Genomic DNA, 18818 nt, shown 5'->3' on the forward strand with positions numbered 1-18818 from the left:
TTTTTGAAGATGAATTTAACTATAAATTAGCAGATAGAGAAATGCACTGTGCTAAAATTTATGTAATGAAAAACATCCAATCTTACAAGGCAACATGACGAGACTAGGACAAGACAAACGAGTAAGAAAAAGGAGTGACATTTGATTAGTTAACAATGAGTGTTAGGTTTGTTTGGCTGCTTCATGTGTGTTTGTTCACAGTTGCCTTTTTTACAAAGCTTCCTTGTGGTCACACTCTAAACTTCAAGCCAAAGCCTCAAAAGCTTACATTTACAATAAAGAGATTTCCAAATGAGTGATGTTGTCCCTACAAACATTTTCCACTACAAAGAGCAGCACCCCGTGCTTATGTAAAGCTAAAAAAAGCTGAACAAAAACGTTAATTATAGCCACAAGCCAAACCACAACTCTTCCCACTAAAGGATACAAGCTGAAATATTGCAATCATTTTTTAGACTTTAGACTTTTCTTATACAAAAAACCAAACTGAAATGAGTGGAACTATCACCAAGCAGCCTTGATTTCTACATGTGCTAAGTTTAGAATGGATGGGGTGCCATGCTACTTTCTTGTAATAATTAGGAACTAACTTCTACTAGGACCCAAACATCATTTAAAATGACCATAACAAAAGAGAAAAAAGAGTGTGTGTGAGAATCCCAATAGTTAAATTTGGATTTCCTGTAATCGGGGAATTCTCTATTCATGTATTCATGTGACATAGGTGGTAATCAAGATTAGACAGTCTAAATTGAGATTGAATCTCGACCATTTGGTCTTAATCCTACGACCACTGATGTCTTCACTACATGAATGCGGGAAACTTTCTGTCTGAAATAGCAGAATTCAGTTAAATGAAGGTGATTATAGAGAGATTAAAAAATAAATTGACCATTAATAAAAATATATGATTATTCTTAAAAAAGCAGAAATATATGATTAAGCATTCCATATGCATTGTCCTTGGAAAAAAAAAATGTTGTCTGAGTCTCACTCATTTATCACACAAGAAAGTTTTGTTGTTATGGTAAATGGTAAGTGAAATAATTTCACATGTGATGGCATAATAGAGTTTCAATTCAGACAGATTTACATATAAAATAAATGTAACAGCAACACAATAGTGTTATGAGATATAATGATCAGTAATTTTGCATAACATAATGAATCATAATATTACATGAGTAATATATTTAGAGCATAAAACAACAAAAATAGCTACAGTTTCATAAGTATTCACATTCTTCTTATTTCACTATCCATTCCCCCACAGGCAGCTATCACAAAATTTAACAATAATAATAATAATAATGAATCAATAGACAGAACCAAAATAAAATAATATTAGAAGCAAGAAGATTGAAACCTATATGATTTTTTAATCAATGTGAAGAAGATAAACGTCACTCTATCTACCCTTGTACTGATTGCACTGTGTAGTAGGCCTTGTTTTCTGCTTCCCAGCTCTCAAAGGGCAGGGAGTCTCTACGGGAGGGACCATGCAATTATACTGCATACACAGTGAACTTCTCTCTGGAATCACAGCCGTTGGACTAATCTCAATTCCAGTTAAATAATTATGCTGCAAATATAATATCTGTATGCTTGCATCCAATAACCGGTCCACAAAACTAGCCGGTACCCGACCGGTGAACCGGTTATTATTCAGGTAAAGATTCTGCACATTAGCTAGCATAGGTGATATTTGACCTGATAATCGGTTAAAGCTAAGATCAACGGTGGGAATTGCAACTTGATCCACCGGTTCAATTGAACCGGTAAACTGGTTTCTTTCTAACTGGAGATTGGTAAGTGGAAATGAGAATACCTTACCCGGAAGAGGTCCAGTAAACTGGTTAAGACTAAGGTCTAAATAGTTTAATTGATTGAGCCGGGTTAGAACCCGGTCCATTGAACCGGTGAGTTGATTCCATGACAATGAGAGATACTGAAGTGACGGAGGGAGAAAATTTGGACCAATCGAACCGGTGAGAGAGTTGTGTTTTAGGTCCAACCGGCTTAAGCTTTGAGAATCGAACCGGGGAAGTGAACCGGTTAAACGGTTGTGACAGAGAATGAGATTGGTTAACCCCGGTAATGAACCCACCGTCGGAGGAATTTTTCCGGTGAGCTGATTGTAACTAAGATCAATAGTTCGAAGACTGCGTAACTCACCCAGCTCCGCCGGAATCTCACCGGAGATGAAGTTTCTGTTAACACCAAGAAACCTAAGATTCTTCAAGCTTGAAATTGTTTGAGGCAGAGGACCATATATTCTTCCCGGAACAACGGTAAACTCAGCTAGAGAAGAAAGCTTACCAATGGCCGGGTCAAGTCGACCGGTTAAACCAGCTGAACCGGCTCTAGGATCACCGAGGTTGAGAGAAATAACCTTATCAGAATCACAAAACACACCGGAGAAGTTGCATGGATCAGCAGTGAAATCCCATGAAGAAAAGAAATCAGAACCAGGCATGTCTTCAAGAGCTTTACGAATGGATTGAAGAGCTAGAAAATCAGTTGGGTCTAAAATCGCGTTTACAATAAGCTGATTGTGTAAGAAACAAAAGAAAAACAGAAGAAAACATGAATGAATCATAGTTTTCGCCATTGAAAACACAAAATCCCTCAATGCAAGAGGAACAAACAGACTGTTTGGTTTTTTTTTTTTGGTTGATAAGTGTTTGGTTTTATAGCAAAAAAAAAAATGAAGAAAGAGAGAATGTGATTAAGCTTGAAGAGAAAGCAATAGCTGAATCTGAATTTTTTTTTTTTTTTGGCTTGTGAGAGAAGTTGCAGAGAGTAATGAATATTGAGAACGAACACAACAACTATGTTGCTACTTTTTACTACTTTGTTTTGTTGTTATGTTGTACTTGGTACGCTCACTCGCTTCCAACGAACTTTAATTTTTTAATGGTTGTAATAATTTTTTATTCTTTTTTGTTTCTTGGGAAATGTTCTCATCAAACGGTTGTCCGAGCCTACTTGGCTTCCGTACCTTAGCTTCGGATGACATGTCATCATCTTTGCTTCGGGTAAACACTGTAAATCACGTGACTCGCATGTCCTTTATGTCTCTTCCGAACCTGAAGCAAAAACACGTTGGATAGCTATGGGAGCTGTTAAAATGATTGGTCATTATTTTACTACCACCACGTGGCAATATTGACCCAATTACTGCCTTGTAAAAAATTAATATTAATATTTTGTTGACAAATTGTAAGACAACACTATGGACATATTTCTCACTTCTCTAAAAAAAAGGACATAGAATCTGTTTTTTTTTTTCCTTATGTTTATTAAGTATTGAATCTATTGAATTTTAACATCTTTCACTTTCTATTAAATAATAGGAATTGTGAAAAATATGATTAATTTTACTAGTGGGGAGAAGTGTGACAAAAGCTTGGTACCAAAGGAACAAATTAGCACACACTAGGAAGAGACAGAGGGTAAGTGTGGGTTTTAATTTTATGTGGGGGTAGTAGTGGAGTGGATATATTGAGTGAGTGACAGCTATTAATGTAATGCAGCTGATACTTCATAATCGAATAGGACATCCATAAAGTAAAAGCTGGGCTATGATTCTCTAATTTCACCCTCTTGCTGTTTGAGACTTTTTGGTATATATGGAACGCGTCCCATTTCGCTATATGATCAGTTATTATGGGTAAATAAATCATAATAACCAATAAATGTGAATTCCTCATTTTGATTCCAATTCTGTTTTAAGTAAGTAAGATCACATTTAAAAGTTACCTAATCAATCAAAGTTGGATACTTTGATGAATGAGTTCCATTAATAGGAAAATTGATTGTGATGCATACTTTGCTTGGACTTCAAGCCCTTGATAGATAGCATAAATGTCATTTATGAGAGACTCCCCCAATCTTTTTCTTATTAATCAAGGTAACCATCATAAATTGAAATATTTCTTCAATTGATAAATATTGTGGTTGGCTTACACTTTTTACCTTTTTCTTTTTTGAACACTTATCTTAAAAGGAACATACACTGATATGAAAATACATGTCTTTCTTGGATAAAATTTAAAGGAGGTAGTTTGAAGGTGAAGTAAGCATAGTCAAATATCATATTCAGTCAAAGTCATGTATGTTTCAAAGCTTGTTTGGCAATTCACATACATTATGCTTTGAGCTTTCACCAATTACTGTGTAGAAGAATTGTGTCATACTTTCATATCCTATTTTTATTCTCTGGGTGGGTTACAGAGTGTAAAGTCAACATATATAACAGAACCAAATCAACTATATCATGTGCTATGCTACGTACTTGGGGAAAGTTTGTTACGTTTTCCTAAATTGTTCACCTTTTTGTCCTCTATACTCTTGTCTTCTTTTGCCAAAAACTATTTGAGCTGTATTTGCTTTTGCGTGGGTCTAAAGTCACATTAAAATCAACCTATATTATAAAAAAATGAAAAATATTAAAGGTAGTCCCAGATAACTAAATTATTTTCTAACAAAAACGGTTTCGTGGAGGGCAAGTCTTATTACAAATCCGTATGACAATTTCTGAGGTTATAAATACTTTGTTCTCTAAGTTCACACTTAAGTACACTTACTTAATTATGACTAGTTAAAATATGGTTATGGCTTCTAGTAGAAATCTGTGATATGACATGGCAGTTGATAAAATTGCCACATATTCATTAGTGAGTATGAGAAACAAACATAAAGGTGTCCTTGTATAAAGATTAAAGTGAAGTGAACACAAGACAGACAACCTGGCTACATATTTAATGTGGTAGTAGAAATGTGTCTACCTCTAACTCAAATCCGGCCAAGCCATAAAGACAAAAATAAAAAGCATTTTTCTGAATGTAAAAGAATGATATATGTCCCTTGAGTTAATTTATTCGGTCCCAAACATAAGAAAACGAACAACCACATTGCTACTTCTTACAATTTGGATTTTGTTTAACTCATCTCTTCAAAGATTAGGTTTTTTAGGTCATTTTATATTTAATGTGGATTATCGACACGCCACCTACTGGATATAGAATGTGATCATGATCAAACCACTCTTACTTTTATAGAATTTATTTAAATGAATTCAATTGTAAAAAATCAACTTACATGTATTTCACTTATTAACAGATTTTCAGATCACATCGCATCACATTATCCACGATTCTGTTCGGATAAATAGCTTAATTTGTTGTTTATATTAGAAGTGTTTATTCATGATAAATGTTTACTTGTAAATTATTTCTATATAACAAGAAAATAAAATAAAAAATTGTTTTCTTCTAAATTATAAGTTGTTTGTTTAAGCCATATATATCTTGAGCTTATGAAAATATACTAAAATCACTAACAAAAATTGGTTTAGTTTATAAATAGTTGACTCATATTCCACAAAGATATAATAAGTTCAACTCTCATTACCAGCGTGATGATCTATTTAATAAATAATTTTGTAGGTAACTTTATTAATGCTCTACGAGCCTTTGAGTCGGACCTTAAAGAAACACTCCACATGGCCAGGAAAAATAGTATCCTCCTAGAATAGTCATCGTTTCCTTATAAGTTTTGAAGATCGTACCAACCATAACCACCAAAAACATGTGTCTTTCGGGCTCAATATTATCTTCAATTTATGGAGTTTAAGGTGGTGGCTTTTGAGGCTGGTGTGGCAGTTGCACTACTTTTTATTTTAATAAGCGGTGATTGCACTATTTATCTCTAGTGTTCCGCATGCGTATTAATGTAACATCCTTGTGTTGTCTTTTTCGTCCTGCCTTTGCTATGATCATATGGTATTATTTTTTTCCATCAACATTTTCAATTCTCTTTCCATCAAACTATTTGTCATTCCGTATGAAAATGTATTTATTTGATTATGGAAAAGAAAATTGAGTGTTTGTATGGTTCAATCGTGGAAACTCTCAAATTTGAGTTTGCAAATTGTCAAATATGGTTTGACCATTTTTTTTATGTTTGGTTTTATTACGATTATTGATAAAACTCATAAATGAGAGAAAAATACAGAAAATATATTGATTAATTAGAGAATTGTTGTTTATACAAAGATATAACAATTCATAAAAAAAAATGAAAGGATACAACCAGACTTATATAGCCGATGAGAACAAGCCCAAGTAATATTCCCTCGCAAGTTGGAACATGTTTACTACGCATTCAACTTGGAAAATACAAAAAATATGAAATTTCTAATTACATTGATTAAAAATACTTAGTTATCCATTTTCTTTGTGGACATAAACTAAAATGTTGACTAGTGAAAATGTAATTGCTTGACTATCTATTCTCTTTACGAATAAAAGTCAAAATGTCAATGATGCTAAAAAAAGAACTTTTATTTCTTAACTATCCATTTTATTATAGAAGCTAAAATGTCAATTATGCTAAGAAGAATGAATTTTGATTGCTTAATAATCCATTATATTTATCGATAGAAGCAAAAATGTCAATAAAAACTAAATAATAAATTTTGATTGTTTAACTATCAATGAACTTTATACATAGAAGCTAAAGTGTTGATTTATGCTAAAACAAAACAGAATAATATCACCAAATATTTATTATGTATCAATTAGAGGAGTCTGAAAAGAAAATACATAACCCAAATTTATATCGAGTAACATTAAATACAAAACTCAATCCAAACAATCTAAACATGTAACATTAGGTTTTGACGAGTATACTTTTTTATCTTCATAGCTTTTAAAAAAAATCTTCAGTTTGAAAACAATTGAGTGAACAGTTTCACTCTACTTCTTTCTCCCCCACCACCCTGCTATCAAAATCGATTGCACCTCAATAAAAAGTGAACAACAATAAATCCTTGTAGCCAAGACCTTCGTTTTGAAACCACAAACAGCCTTCCAAACAAATGCAACTATAAACTAAACAAAACATACACGACCTACCAAACACGTATAACTCAATTAACAAAACAAAAGCACACTATCCCTACATTTTCAGCAACAAAAACTCCCACCACTTGTTATGTCAAGTGACATTGTCGATAGGTGCAGGTTGAATTCCTTGGTTGAACTGGAGAATGAAAATGGAAATATTGGGTTAATTGAATATCTAGTTGTAGAATTCTAGTTTCCAAATAAATTATCAACTTTAAGTTCAATGATTCATCTTTAATTTATAGGTTAAGTGAAGTTTACGAAAGAGATTGTTAGGTTGTTACATTAAACTCATCAACGAGGTTATTTTATGTGAAAGAGGCGTGGGTTATGGCTTGGGGGAAGAATGAGAAGGGGAAAGGGAGCGGGTGGAAAGAAGTGGAGGTGGAATTCGGGGCATACTTATTTTTGAAGATGATAAAGAAATGTTTGAAGTTAATAGAAGATGTTTTTTATTTGTTTGAGTTTATTGTTGAAGATGATGAACACAACGGTAGAATTTATGACTTAATTTTTTTTTAGTAATTGTTTATTATAAAATTTAAAAATATTAGAAATAACATTTACAATAAATTGTCTACATAGGTGTTGCCACGTCATTAATGATGATGTCAAATCACTTCAAAATGGAGTGGGGGACAAAAACTCAAGAAAAATTAAAATTGGGAGACCAAAAAGTTGTTTTTTAAAATAAGGGAACTAAAACTTTATTTTCTTAAAAACTAGTGTATTTTCCCATCGTTATTCGGGTTATCTATACTATATATAAAGGAAAATACATGAGTTTGAGCTGACCTTTTCCCTTTCCAATTTTACCCTTCATTTAAAGTATTTTATTTACTATTTTATCATTTTTATAACAATATTTAAATTATTAATTAAAAAAATAGATAAATCTCATTAAAATACCCCATTTAAAATATTAATTGAAAAAGATAAGCATGATTTGTTGCGATAATTTAGAAACATCTATGAATATAACTTTTATCAAAATCTAAATTTCATAAAAAAAAGTATTTATAATTTACACGCGTTCACGCAATAAAAGAGCAATAAAAATTATTTATCAAAATCTCATTAAAATACCCCACTACAACAAGAACAATATTATCTTATATAATTATATAATATAATGGAAATATGATATTTCAGGTTGGATTTTTTCATTATTCCAATTATACCCTTAAACAAATTTTTCTATGATAATGTTATGTTTTTTATGTCATTGAAAAGGATAAATATTTACAATATTGTTGTGTAATTGAAAAAGATAAGCATGATTTGTTGCGATAATTTAGAAACATCTATGAATATAACTTTTATCAAAATCTAAATTTCATAAAAAAAGTATTTATAATTTACACGTGTTCACGCAATAAAAGAGTATATAGATGGGAATGAAGTGCACGTCAACCGCTAGTATACATAATATTAATGTTTTGTGTTTTTATGTATAGTATTTACTAAAAGTTCGTATAAATCATTTTATAAAAAGATTACTCATATTATAACTCGTATTTTATTAAATAAACTATTAATATCTGCTCAAAATATGAAATAAATAAATTCTAGTTTTTTGACAAAAAAATAAGTAAATTTTTGTTATCCAAATTGAAAAAAATTATCAATAATATTAATGTTTGATTTATATGCATAATATTTAAGTTGGAAAATTATCAAGAGTGTGTGTTTAGAATGAAAGTAATAAGAATATGTAGGGAAAAAAAGTTATTTCCTTATAAATATAAAAAAATTATTTAAAATATATAATTTAAGCAAACAATCATCTAAAATTTTCTCCATTGCTTTAATATTTTAAAAATTGAATGAATTATCTATTAAATTTGACAAAATCTATGCTAAATGAAAAATATGATTAAAAATGAAATTTAATGGAGGTTAAAACTGAGAAACAAATAAATAGTTTTTTAAAAGAAGGACAAAACTCATGTGAATTTCTTTATGTGTTTTTCATATGATTCTTAGCTAAAAAGTACACTTTTCATGAGTAGTTTATTTAAGAACCATATGAAAAGCACCAAAGAAAATACACCTAAGTTTTTGGTTAGAATTAAAATAAGGTTAAAAGTTAGGCGTACTTTTTTAAATGATTTTTCGTGTGGTACTTCACATAAAATACTCACAACTACCTATGATTTCTCAATCCACAATTTTTTTAAAGTTTGTAATAACCACCCAAAAAAAAAGAGTTTTAATTATGTGAAGAACCATACAAAAAGCATGGAAGGAAAACACACCTAAGTTTTCTCCTTAAAATAAAGTATTTTTTTAATGACAAATACTAGCAACGTGTTGAAATTTGCAAGTGACCGAAAGTTGGTGCATTTTATTGAAATGTTTTTGATAGATAAAAAAATAAGTTAATTATGCAAAGATAAAAAAATTATAGTAATTAACATGGGAGTGGTCACGTGCATGAAAAACGAAATATAATTTTTAAATTTGAATTAATCCTAAATAGTTAAATTAGTTGAAAAAATATGTTAAAATAAAATTAGAAATTAGAAAGAAAATAATTTTATATAATCAAAATTTATGTGTATTTTTAATATATATATATATATATATATATATATATATATATATATATTTATTTATTTATCCTACATAAATATTAAAAATTAATTAAACATTTAAATGAAATAGTTAGATGGTAGTATCAAATTAATATATATTTTAAGAGCTTTTCCATTCATTGTGATCCTAACCGACTCAATATATTAATCAATGTAGTTGCGCTGAAACAATTCTCAATTCACACAATAAAAAAACAAATGAAGAAATAGAGGAAAGGTAAAACAAAATTAACATTGGAGTGACACATGTACTTAAAAAATCAAAATATAATATATTTAAAAAAATTGAATTTGGATTAAATTATTAAACTTATTGAAAGACCGTTTTAAAACAATTAGAAATTTTTAAAATGTGTATATTTGGCTGGATAAATGAATACTTATGTGTAGTTTGTTGATATATTTATGCTACATTAAATATCATAAATTGATTAAAATTAAATGAAATATTTAGTGGATAGGATCAAAGTAATGTATGTAGTTTGTTGAGATATTTACGACAAATCAAAATATTAGTTTTTAAAATGAATAAAGATAAAAAAAAATTATCAAGAATAAATGTGGAAGTGACATGATAAGTACATCGTATGGGTTACCTTGTGCATGTATTAGTGTTATGAAGATTCGTCACGACAAGCCTATTCGATTAGGTGAGATAAGCCTCTTTGAAAAAGGTTATGTGTCAGTTAGGATTTCTAGAAGCGACAATGTTGTCTCCACCTCCAAGAAAGGTACAAACCAAAGGGGACAAGAAAAAAGTAAGATCTACACCAAAAGAGACATCGACTAGTCGAATCCCATCTTGTTACGATAGGCTTGCACTTGAGTTGACAAATCATGAAGTGGATATTTCAGAGACTTTTTTTCCAATTAAAGGTAGGCCACCACTTAACCCAAAAACCCACATCATGTGTCTTGGCTTAATCTTCAGTCATTTTGTTCTTGTTTTTTTTTTTAAATGATTATCCAATACCTATATCATCTATGGAGTGCAAGCTATACAAGAGTGAAGAGGCTGAGACATGAGAAGATGCTTTTTTGCATATACAAACTTGGTTTCGAGAGCTCATGGAAATTGAAAAAGGAGAGAAACTGTCACCATTGAAAAAGGAGTCAAACAAAGTCAATCCAATTTTGTGTGACACTCCTAAAAAAGGAAAAGAAAAATTTGAAGTTATTAAAGAAGATGAAGATGATTCAATTTTACTAGATATGCTATGAAACTTTTTTGCCAGTGTTCGTCCCTTTTTTGGTCGATATTACACCAACATATTTTTTGTGGTCGATAATGCAACACTAATTTTTGTGGTCAATATATAACCAACATTATTTAAATTATATAAATATATGACTTTTATGTGGTTGACAAATCAACGACAATTTTATTGGTTATTATTGATCCACATTTAATATAAATATATGTCTATGTTTCATCAATAATTTACTTTACCTTTCATTTCATTTTATTCTAATATTGCTATTCCATCAACTTATGTGATGTGAAACATGTCTGAAGATGGACAAATTGAAGTTCATATTCGATACTCCGCTTTTAAGAGGACGATTGAGGTTTATTTAACTCCCACCGACAAGTTGGATGAGTTGAAAACATAACTTCACAAATATTTTGTCCATCTTGGTGAAAATCATACCACGTCTCGTGTATTTGTACAGGTACCATGTGTAGATCTGTGAGCGGATAAAGATGAAGACATGTGAAAAAATGTTTATTAGCCTCAGGTTATTCAGAATGATGGCGATGTTACATCTATGTTTAGGTCAATGGTTGAAAATAATAAATTCTTTGTGTTCGTTTCAACTGCAACTGTCCAAACTGTCGTTAGAGATTTGATGTCATTTTATGAACTTTTAAGTTTATTTATGTATTGTTTTGTAATATGTTGTCTAAAACTCTTAATGTTGCACTTTTATTGAATTTCAATCATTCGTGTATTGTTAATGTAAAGTAAAATTGATTTAATGTTATTGAATTATGAAAGATTACGTGATACCATTGCTTATGATCTAGTATTATTGGTGAATCGGTTGTGCTGCTTCTAGAATTGTCGTTCTGAGCTTATAGGTCCATAGACAAGACGATTTATGGCTTGGTTGAGATTGCAAGTCTATTGCCTAAATTTCTGCGATAAACGACAATTAAGTAATGTTGATAAAAAGACAGTTAAATGTCATTGGTAATTGATCGAACGGTAACTAACTACCATTCGAAGTGGAATTTTGAGGTGTGGAAGAGCAATTTTTGAAGTGGAAAGAACAATTTTCATATTGGATAAGAGGAAAATAACGTAATAAACTCGAGGCTAATTCAAAAGTGCCCCAAAAGGGTTGCTTGCTTGCTCCATGTTCTATGCAGTTAATAGCACCAATAGAAAAAAAAAAATTAGAAGAAAAAAATGATCTAACGACGTTTAAATGCAATTGGAATGGCAATTAACTATGGGTCTTGTTAACGAATGTCCCGGCGCACTTTTTAAGCATACCAAATTAGGTGTTGTTGGGGGTATTAATGTAATTTTGGGGTAGCTAACAATAATTTTAGAAGTTTAAAGAGCAATTTTTAATCCACATAGATTCTGGATTGAGGAAAGTCCAATGGCCAGTAAGTAACTAGAAAGTTGCTCTATAGGCCCTCTTGAATGCTCAACCCTGCAAAAAAGCCTATCGAAAGATAGGTTCTTGATGGATTATTGGTTAATAAAAACAATCAAGATACATTCCAATAAATTGATAAGCTTTTGAGCAAACATGAGGGGTTTTATGGAGCAAATGTCTAGTAATTATTGTATTCTTGAGATTGAATAAGCTAATCTGATTTTTATTGTAAAAAAAAAAAAGGACAATTGACAACAGCAATAAAACTTTATATGGAACACAAATTTTTACCAATCCAACCATTATATCGTGTCATTCTGAATCATGTATAGCAATAACAAACAACAATTAATATTATTATAAACTTTTATCATATATTGAGCAAACATGAAACTTGAAATAAGTCTCAAGTTTATTGGCAAAAAATCATATCATCTTTCTATCAAACTAAGCAATAAATCCTTATCCACATCTGTTCTATCCCAACATTCAAACATCCTCTAATTCTGAAGGAATAATCCAGCAAAAACCAAAACAAGCAAAATCAGCTGCTAAATTAAAAGCTTCATTTTCTTTTTCTTGATTTCTAACTGTTGGCAATCATGTCATCTCTTAATCTCTTGTGTGAATAGATCTAACGGCAGCCTTGATTTCTTGTTGCAGCTGCAAAAAATTAATACAAGCAATATAATATACGGAATAGATGGTGTGTATTAGGAGGCGAAAAGCAACTCCGTCTTTAACGAAATAGCTTGACTCCGAAAATGAAACGTAACAGTACATACCTTAAATAGGTATTTAAGATTGTTCTTCAGTAGAGAGTATTCCTGTTGCAATTGTTGCAGACATCTAACACACCTGCAAATAACATTTTTTTTGTTAGTGAATACTCCAACATTTATAGGTAGTGATGTATAATCCATTGTTTTGATGAGTGTTGAGAAAACATGTAATAAACACTAAATCAAACCATTGAATACACCTTTTAAGGATTATTGTGGACATTTCATTGGTCAAGTAGCCGAATAACTGATATAAAATAGACTCTAATACCATCTTAAATTTTAGACTTTCAAGCTAGCTAAACCTCAAAAGTTAGTCCAAGAGGTGAGGATTAAAGTCTAGACAATGTGAATCTCCACAGTAATTTTGTTGCTATCTACCGATGTGTCTCTCAACTTATTGCCTACGTTTTCTGTTTGCTCATCTATCACTGTGTTGTGGCTTCCTGTAGATTCTATTTGTTTAGTTCTGTTTGTTGTATGCTTCGTGCAGTCATCGACCTTTCATATAATACAAATCAGAAAATTCAAGAAAGATCTCTGAAACTCTTGTCAACTACTTCAGATCATCTTGTTCTCTTTGTCTCCAATACTACTTTCTCAATAAACGTGGAAGACTTAGATGACATTTCATTTGGTTTATAGGTAGGGAAACGTAGAAGGAAAAGATTGAAAAGAGATGATGCTAAAAGTAGAGTATAATCTTGAAAAATCTACATAATCTTCCCGTAAAGTTTTGCACAAACATTTCATACATTTCAAAAGTAGAGAATTGTGTAGGAAATGCAAAATCCAATAACACTTCAGTAATTTATTTGAAAAAGAAAAATAACAGGAATTAGGAGGCTCCTTTTTTGCCCTTTTTTTACTCTCAAAAGGGGAGAATTTTGTTTCTTACACATCAATTTATATGTATTAGGAATTTCGCAAAAATGTATAAAACTTTAATAAAAAATTCATACAAACAAAAACAATTTGGGGAGTTCAGAACTTTCTTTTAAATTATCACTATAATTTCTCACCACGAATTAAGCTAAAATCAGTGGCCTCAAGATAAGTTGTGAAGGAGTCCAAGTCAGAATTATAGGTAAGGGTTAAATACTAAATAGGCTGTCAGCACTTGCAGTACATACCAAAGAACGCTGAGAATAAGTTTTAGAGGGGATTACAAAAGATACTACCGGGCAGATTCAAGATGTAGTTAATACTTTGTACGTAGCATTTTAAATGTTTTCTTTGAATTAGATCCTCGGTAGATTGCTAAAGCTTTAGAGATTTTAACAAGTGAAGCTCTATTGACTTCGACACCAAACATACATGGGGACATATGAATCAAACAAAGTATAATCTTGTATTCAAAGACGTGCAAAAACAAGATAATTCAAATGATATGAGATACAAATGTTGAAGCAATAATCGAAGTGCATGTCGATAGATTTAAGCAGCTAAATGTTTCCGGGAACATGAAAGAATTTAAGAAAACTCACCCTTCCAGGTTCTGAGCCTCGCAAAAATTTCTGAACGTGCCACAAACATTTTTAACTCTAGCAGCACCAACACTGTTTAACAAATAAATTCACAAATAAATAAAATCTACTTCCATAGGTTAGTGCACTAATACACTACAGATCATGAAATACAAATACAGCTTTAATACCTAGCACTGCTTCCCTTTTGTTGATGGGCATGAGCATCTATTTGTTTAAAATTCACAGGTACTTGCTCTCTACAAAAATAATCAAATAGAACCAGTTGAATATTTCCATGCATCAAACAAACTAAAAGTCACCTACGAAAGTTTTTGGTATAACCCAGGTATCGTACCCTAGGATACGACAATTTGGGCAGCAAAGCTCGCGCTCTCCCTCCAACTTTTGTGCTATGTAGCACGTGTGCGACACCCGGCACATATTATTCAATAATTAAAATTATCAGATGTGTCAATACGTTAGTGTCAATGTCGTATCTGATGCCTTTTTAATTGATTAAGATGTTTTAAGTATTTTATTTTCTCAAATTATTATTTGTGTCAACATGTTAGTGTCAATATCGTATCTAGTGTCTTTGTATGTGATTCATATGTTTGTATGTGTCATCTCACAGTCTAAGAAAATAAAATCCAATTAATTAAAGAGAGTAATAGTAATAGTACTTACAGGGCACGTGACATGTTGTTGAGAAGCTTCTCAGAATCATCAAAGAACATAGTCATAACCTCAATCACAAAATCAGGACTAGTGTCATCTTGCAGTTTCTGAAGCTGACTGAATTGATCATCCAGATAACCCTGCTCCCCCAATAACCAATAATATCAAATTTATTAAAAATAATAAAACAATAATCAAGCTTTTTTGACGTGATTTCATCTCAAAAATAAGAATACAAAAAAAAAAAGGTAATTATATATTTGAATGAAACAATTATGAAAAACATGTAACGAAAAGATTATAGGAACCTGTTGAAACATAGCAGCTTCGTGGTCGCGTAGCTTCCTATGTAAATGATCCATGTGTTATTTTCTGATTCGATATTGAATCTCAATTCAACGCAGAAACAGGGTTGAAGGTTTTTTGACTTGAAATTGAAAAGGATAATAAATAGTACTAAAAATTCTGGTGTCTGTATCTGGTCTGGTCTGAATTCGGAGATGAAAACGTTATTGTTTTGTTTTGTTTGTTTCCGAAAACGAGGATTTCCTCCTTAATTTGCACATATATGTCTCTCCGTACTTTCTTTCCCTTTAGTCAAAACAATCTCTCTCAGTCAAAAACTCTAAAAGCTCCTTTTTTATTTTTAGAGTGGAGAGTGAGTGAAGACCCAACATGGGTTTTTCTATGGGTCCAATTTAATCATGACAAAAAATAATATTATCCAACCTAATTTTTTTTTGAACAAGTCAAAATGAGATATAAAATTAAAACCAAAAGCGATTTATCCCGCACAAGGTGTGCAAAGAGTGAACCCCTCAAAACTTTACAATGTCAAGATGAGCGGGTGCCTACAATAGATGACACCGGCATCACGAAGAAACAAAAATTACATAGTAACACTCATACAATGAAGTGGGTGGCGCCACCATTCATGGTAGCTAAAAACAAACAGAGAATTCTTAGATTTCAACCAATGAAACGAATTCAGCTTGACTTTCTCGGTGAGTGTAATCAGATCAGAAGCAACGTTGTTGAAAATACGGTCATTTCTCTCTTTCCAAATTATCCACACACACGCAAAACAAATTATTTTGAGGAATGAAAATTAAGATCTAGGCATACCTGCCATATGAGTAAATTGAGTAAAATGGTCACCTAGCTCACCCGTGGCAACATATGAATTGCCGAGCCAATGCCATAACAAATTCCAAACGATACGAAAAACGTCGCAAGCTAGAAAAAGATGATCCGCCGTCTCTGACAAACCATCTAGCCTAATTATTAATTTTTTTATACCGTGATAAACTAGTCTCTTTTGAACAAAAAAATAATAAAAAATTATTATCTCTATTATAATAAATTAATGACTAATTTATCCTAATGTGGCAGTAATAACTTTTTGTCAAAAACTAAATTGAGAGAATCAAATGAATCTTCACTCTTTTTTATGTGCAATTTCTTAATTAATTTTTTTTATAGATTATTTCGGTTAATTGACTCCAAAATAACTTTAGGAGAGATAGATTTTTTAATCATGATTTTTTGAGACTAATCTACCCTAATTTTTTTGAATAATAGTTTTTTGACAAATTTTGATTACTTTGCTAGGATAGATAGATTTTTTTGACTAATTTTGATTAACTTGTAAGAGAGATAGATGTGTTTTTGACTAATTTTGATTAACTTGTTAGGAGGGATAGATTCTTTTTGACTAATATTTTGATTAACTTGTTAGGACAGGTAGATTTTTTTTGACTATAGACTAAGGAAAGATAGATTTGGCAATAGAACATATAGATTTTTTTTTTTTGACAAGAGTACATATAGATTGTTGGATTTTATAGTATACATAATATTTCTTCAAAAAAAAAATATACATAATATTTTCTCAATGTCTTAATTAATATTATTATTGGATGGATTTTTCATTCGGAGGTGCTTAGAAGCTCTCTCAATAATGTACCCAGAAAAATAAAAGAAAAAAGAGAGCTCTCTTAACAGTTTTTTTTGACACAACTCTCTTAACAGTTAATTTTTAGATATACGGGTAAAACTTTTTTTTTTTTTGAAGAAGAAGATATACGAGTAAAAACTTAAAAGTTCCCCGTAAAATGATGCTTTATAAGAATTTTTTTTTTTTACCATATAAGAAAGAAAAGAATGAAATTGACAATTAAGATTAGAATAAAATTTTAATATATATAATACGTTTTTTTATTTTGAAGAAAAATATATTTATAATAAGTTGTTGTTATTATTTCTGTATTTTTTTTGCTAATATTTCTATATTTTTCTAACACTAATATAACTCTATATTGATATTATTATTTTTGGTTACGTATATTGATATTTTTAATACCAAATTGTATAACAAAATAACAAAAAAGGAACTTCAAACTAAACTATAATTGAATATTTCAATCGTTTAACTGTGAAGTTCAAGTTTGTATTTATCGTCTCATCATTGACCCTAGGCAAGTAATGTTTCATAATTTTCAGTTATTGCCATTTATTAATAATTAATCTGTATATTTTATATAAAAAACATTCAACTTTTATTAATGTATAAATAAACATGTACCCGATATAAAGTGTTAATTTCCTTTTAAAAGATATTCAATTATAAGGTGTCAATCGGGTATTCGAAGTTGGGATGGAACCGCAATAGATGCCAAAATTTTCTTTCATAAGATTTAGCATTGATACACTCTAAGGATTGGATTCAAACTCAAAACCTCAAGTTAAACGAGAAAAAAAAATCTCATATCATCTCATCTAAGTGTTTTTGAGTAAATGAAATATAATATCTGTTATGAAATAAGTACAATTTAGTTTTCCCTTGTAACAAAAATAAATTAGTCAAATTTAGACCAACAAATATTGCATCTAGCGGAACGAATTAGTCTCTTTTTTTTAAGAAAATGGAATGAACTAATCTCTTTTTTTTTTTTAGAGAAATGAACTAATCTCTTGCAGTGTAGAAAAATAATGTTTGAATCCTGACTAAGTTTTTTTTTTTTTTTTGGTTACAGAATCCTGACTAAGTGGGACGCACACATTTGTTTTTGGTAAGTATACGAAATGAGTCAATAGTCATTAAAAAAAAAACCACGAAACAAAATATTGGTGATCGGAAAAAGAGTAAGTAACATTTACTTCTCTTCTTACAAACAGTCATCTCTAAGACTATAAGGGCCCGTTTGGTGCACACGATAGGAAGATAGGATATGATAAAACTATCATATCCTGATTCAATCCGCTGTTTGGTGCATCAATAGGAAAGGATAACTTAAACCTATTTCTAATCCTATCCAACTCCCCCTTTGTTATTTTTATCCTTAGTTTTTGGTGGGTTAGAAACCTGATAGCTATCAAACGCGCGTATCCTCTCTTCAACTCCCACCGCTTCTGGTTTTTGTTTTTTTTTTTCATCTTTTTTTTACTATTATTTTTCCAATCGATTATTTTCACAAGACCTGGCCGTTCAATTATATTCCAATTCCAACTAATTGAGAAGAATTCCAATTCTTATTCAAACTCCATTCGTATATATTCCAAATCCAACTCCAATTCCAATTCCAATTCCTATTCAAACTCCAATCGCATATATTCCGGTTGCTTCGTCCAAATTCCAATCATGAGGTGCTTCCCAATCAGTTCTCCAATAGCAATTTCAACGTTTTCTTCCCAATTAGTTCTTCAATAACAATTTCAACGTTTTCTTCCCAATCAGTTATATTTCAATTCCAATCCTAATCCAATTCC

The 18818-nt window shown here is 30.7% G+C and overlaps 2 protein-coding genes across 2 annotated transcripts; both read right to left on the reverse strand.

The window, feature by feature from the left end:
• Positions 1-1126: 1126 nt before the first annotated feature.
• Positions 1127-7342, reverse strand: LOC146957689 (RNI-like superfamily protein). The gene has a single exon (XM_085738212.1). The coding sequence runs from the start codon at positions 2609-2611 to the stop codon at positions 1409-1411; it is 1203 nt and encodes a 400-aa protein (XP_085594338.1). The 5' UTR covers positions 2612-7342; the 3' UTR covers positions 1127-1408.
• Positions 7343-12475: 5133 nt separating this feature from the next.
• On the reverse strand, positions 12476-15664 carry LOC146957690 (histidine-containing phosphotransfer protein 1-like). Its single transcript, XM_085738227.1, has 6 exons — positions 15359-15664; positions 15060-15190; positions 14561-14629; positions 14391-14462; positions 12907-12979; positions 12476-12784 (listed from the first exon to the last, which is right to left on the reverse strand). Exons 1-6 carry the CDS (start codon positions 15410-15412, stop codon positions 12734-12736), a joined length of 450 nt encoding a protein of 149 aa, XP_085594353.1. The 5' UTR covers positions 15413-15664; the 3' UTR covers positions 12476-12733.
• Positions 15665-18818: the final 3154 nt, after the last annotated feature.

The sequence above is a fragment of the Medicago sativa genome, chromosome 1 (genome assembly GCF_051527215.1).
Source record: "Medicago sativa cultivar Bolivia chromosome 1, Bolivia_mono, whole genome shotgun sequence".
Taxonomy (NCBI): domain Eukaryota; kingdom Viridiplantae; phylum Streptophyta; class Magnoliopsida; order Fabales; family Fabaceae; genus Medicago; species Medicago sativa.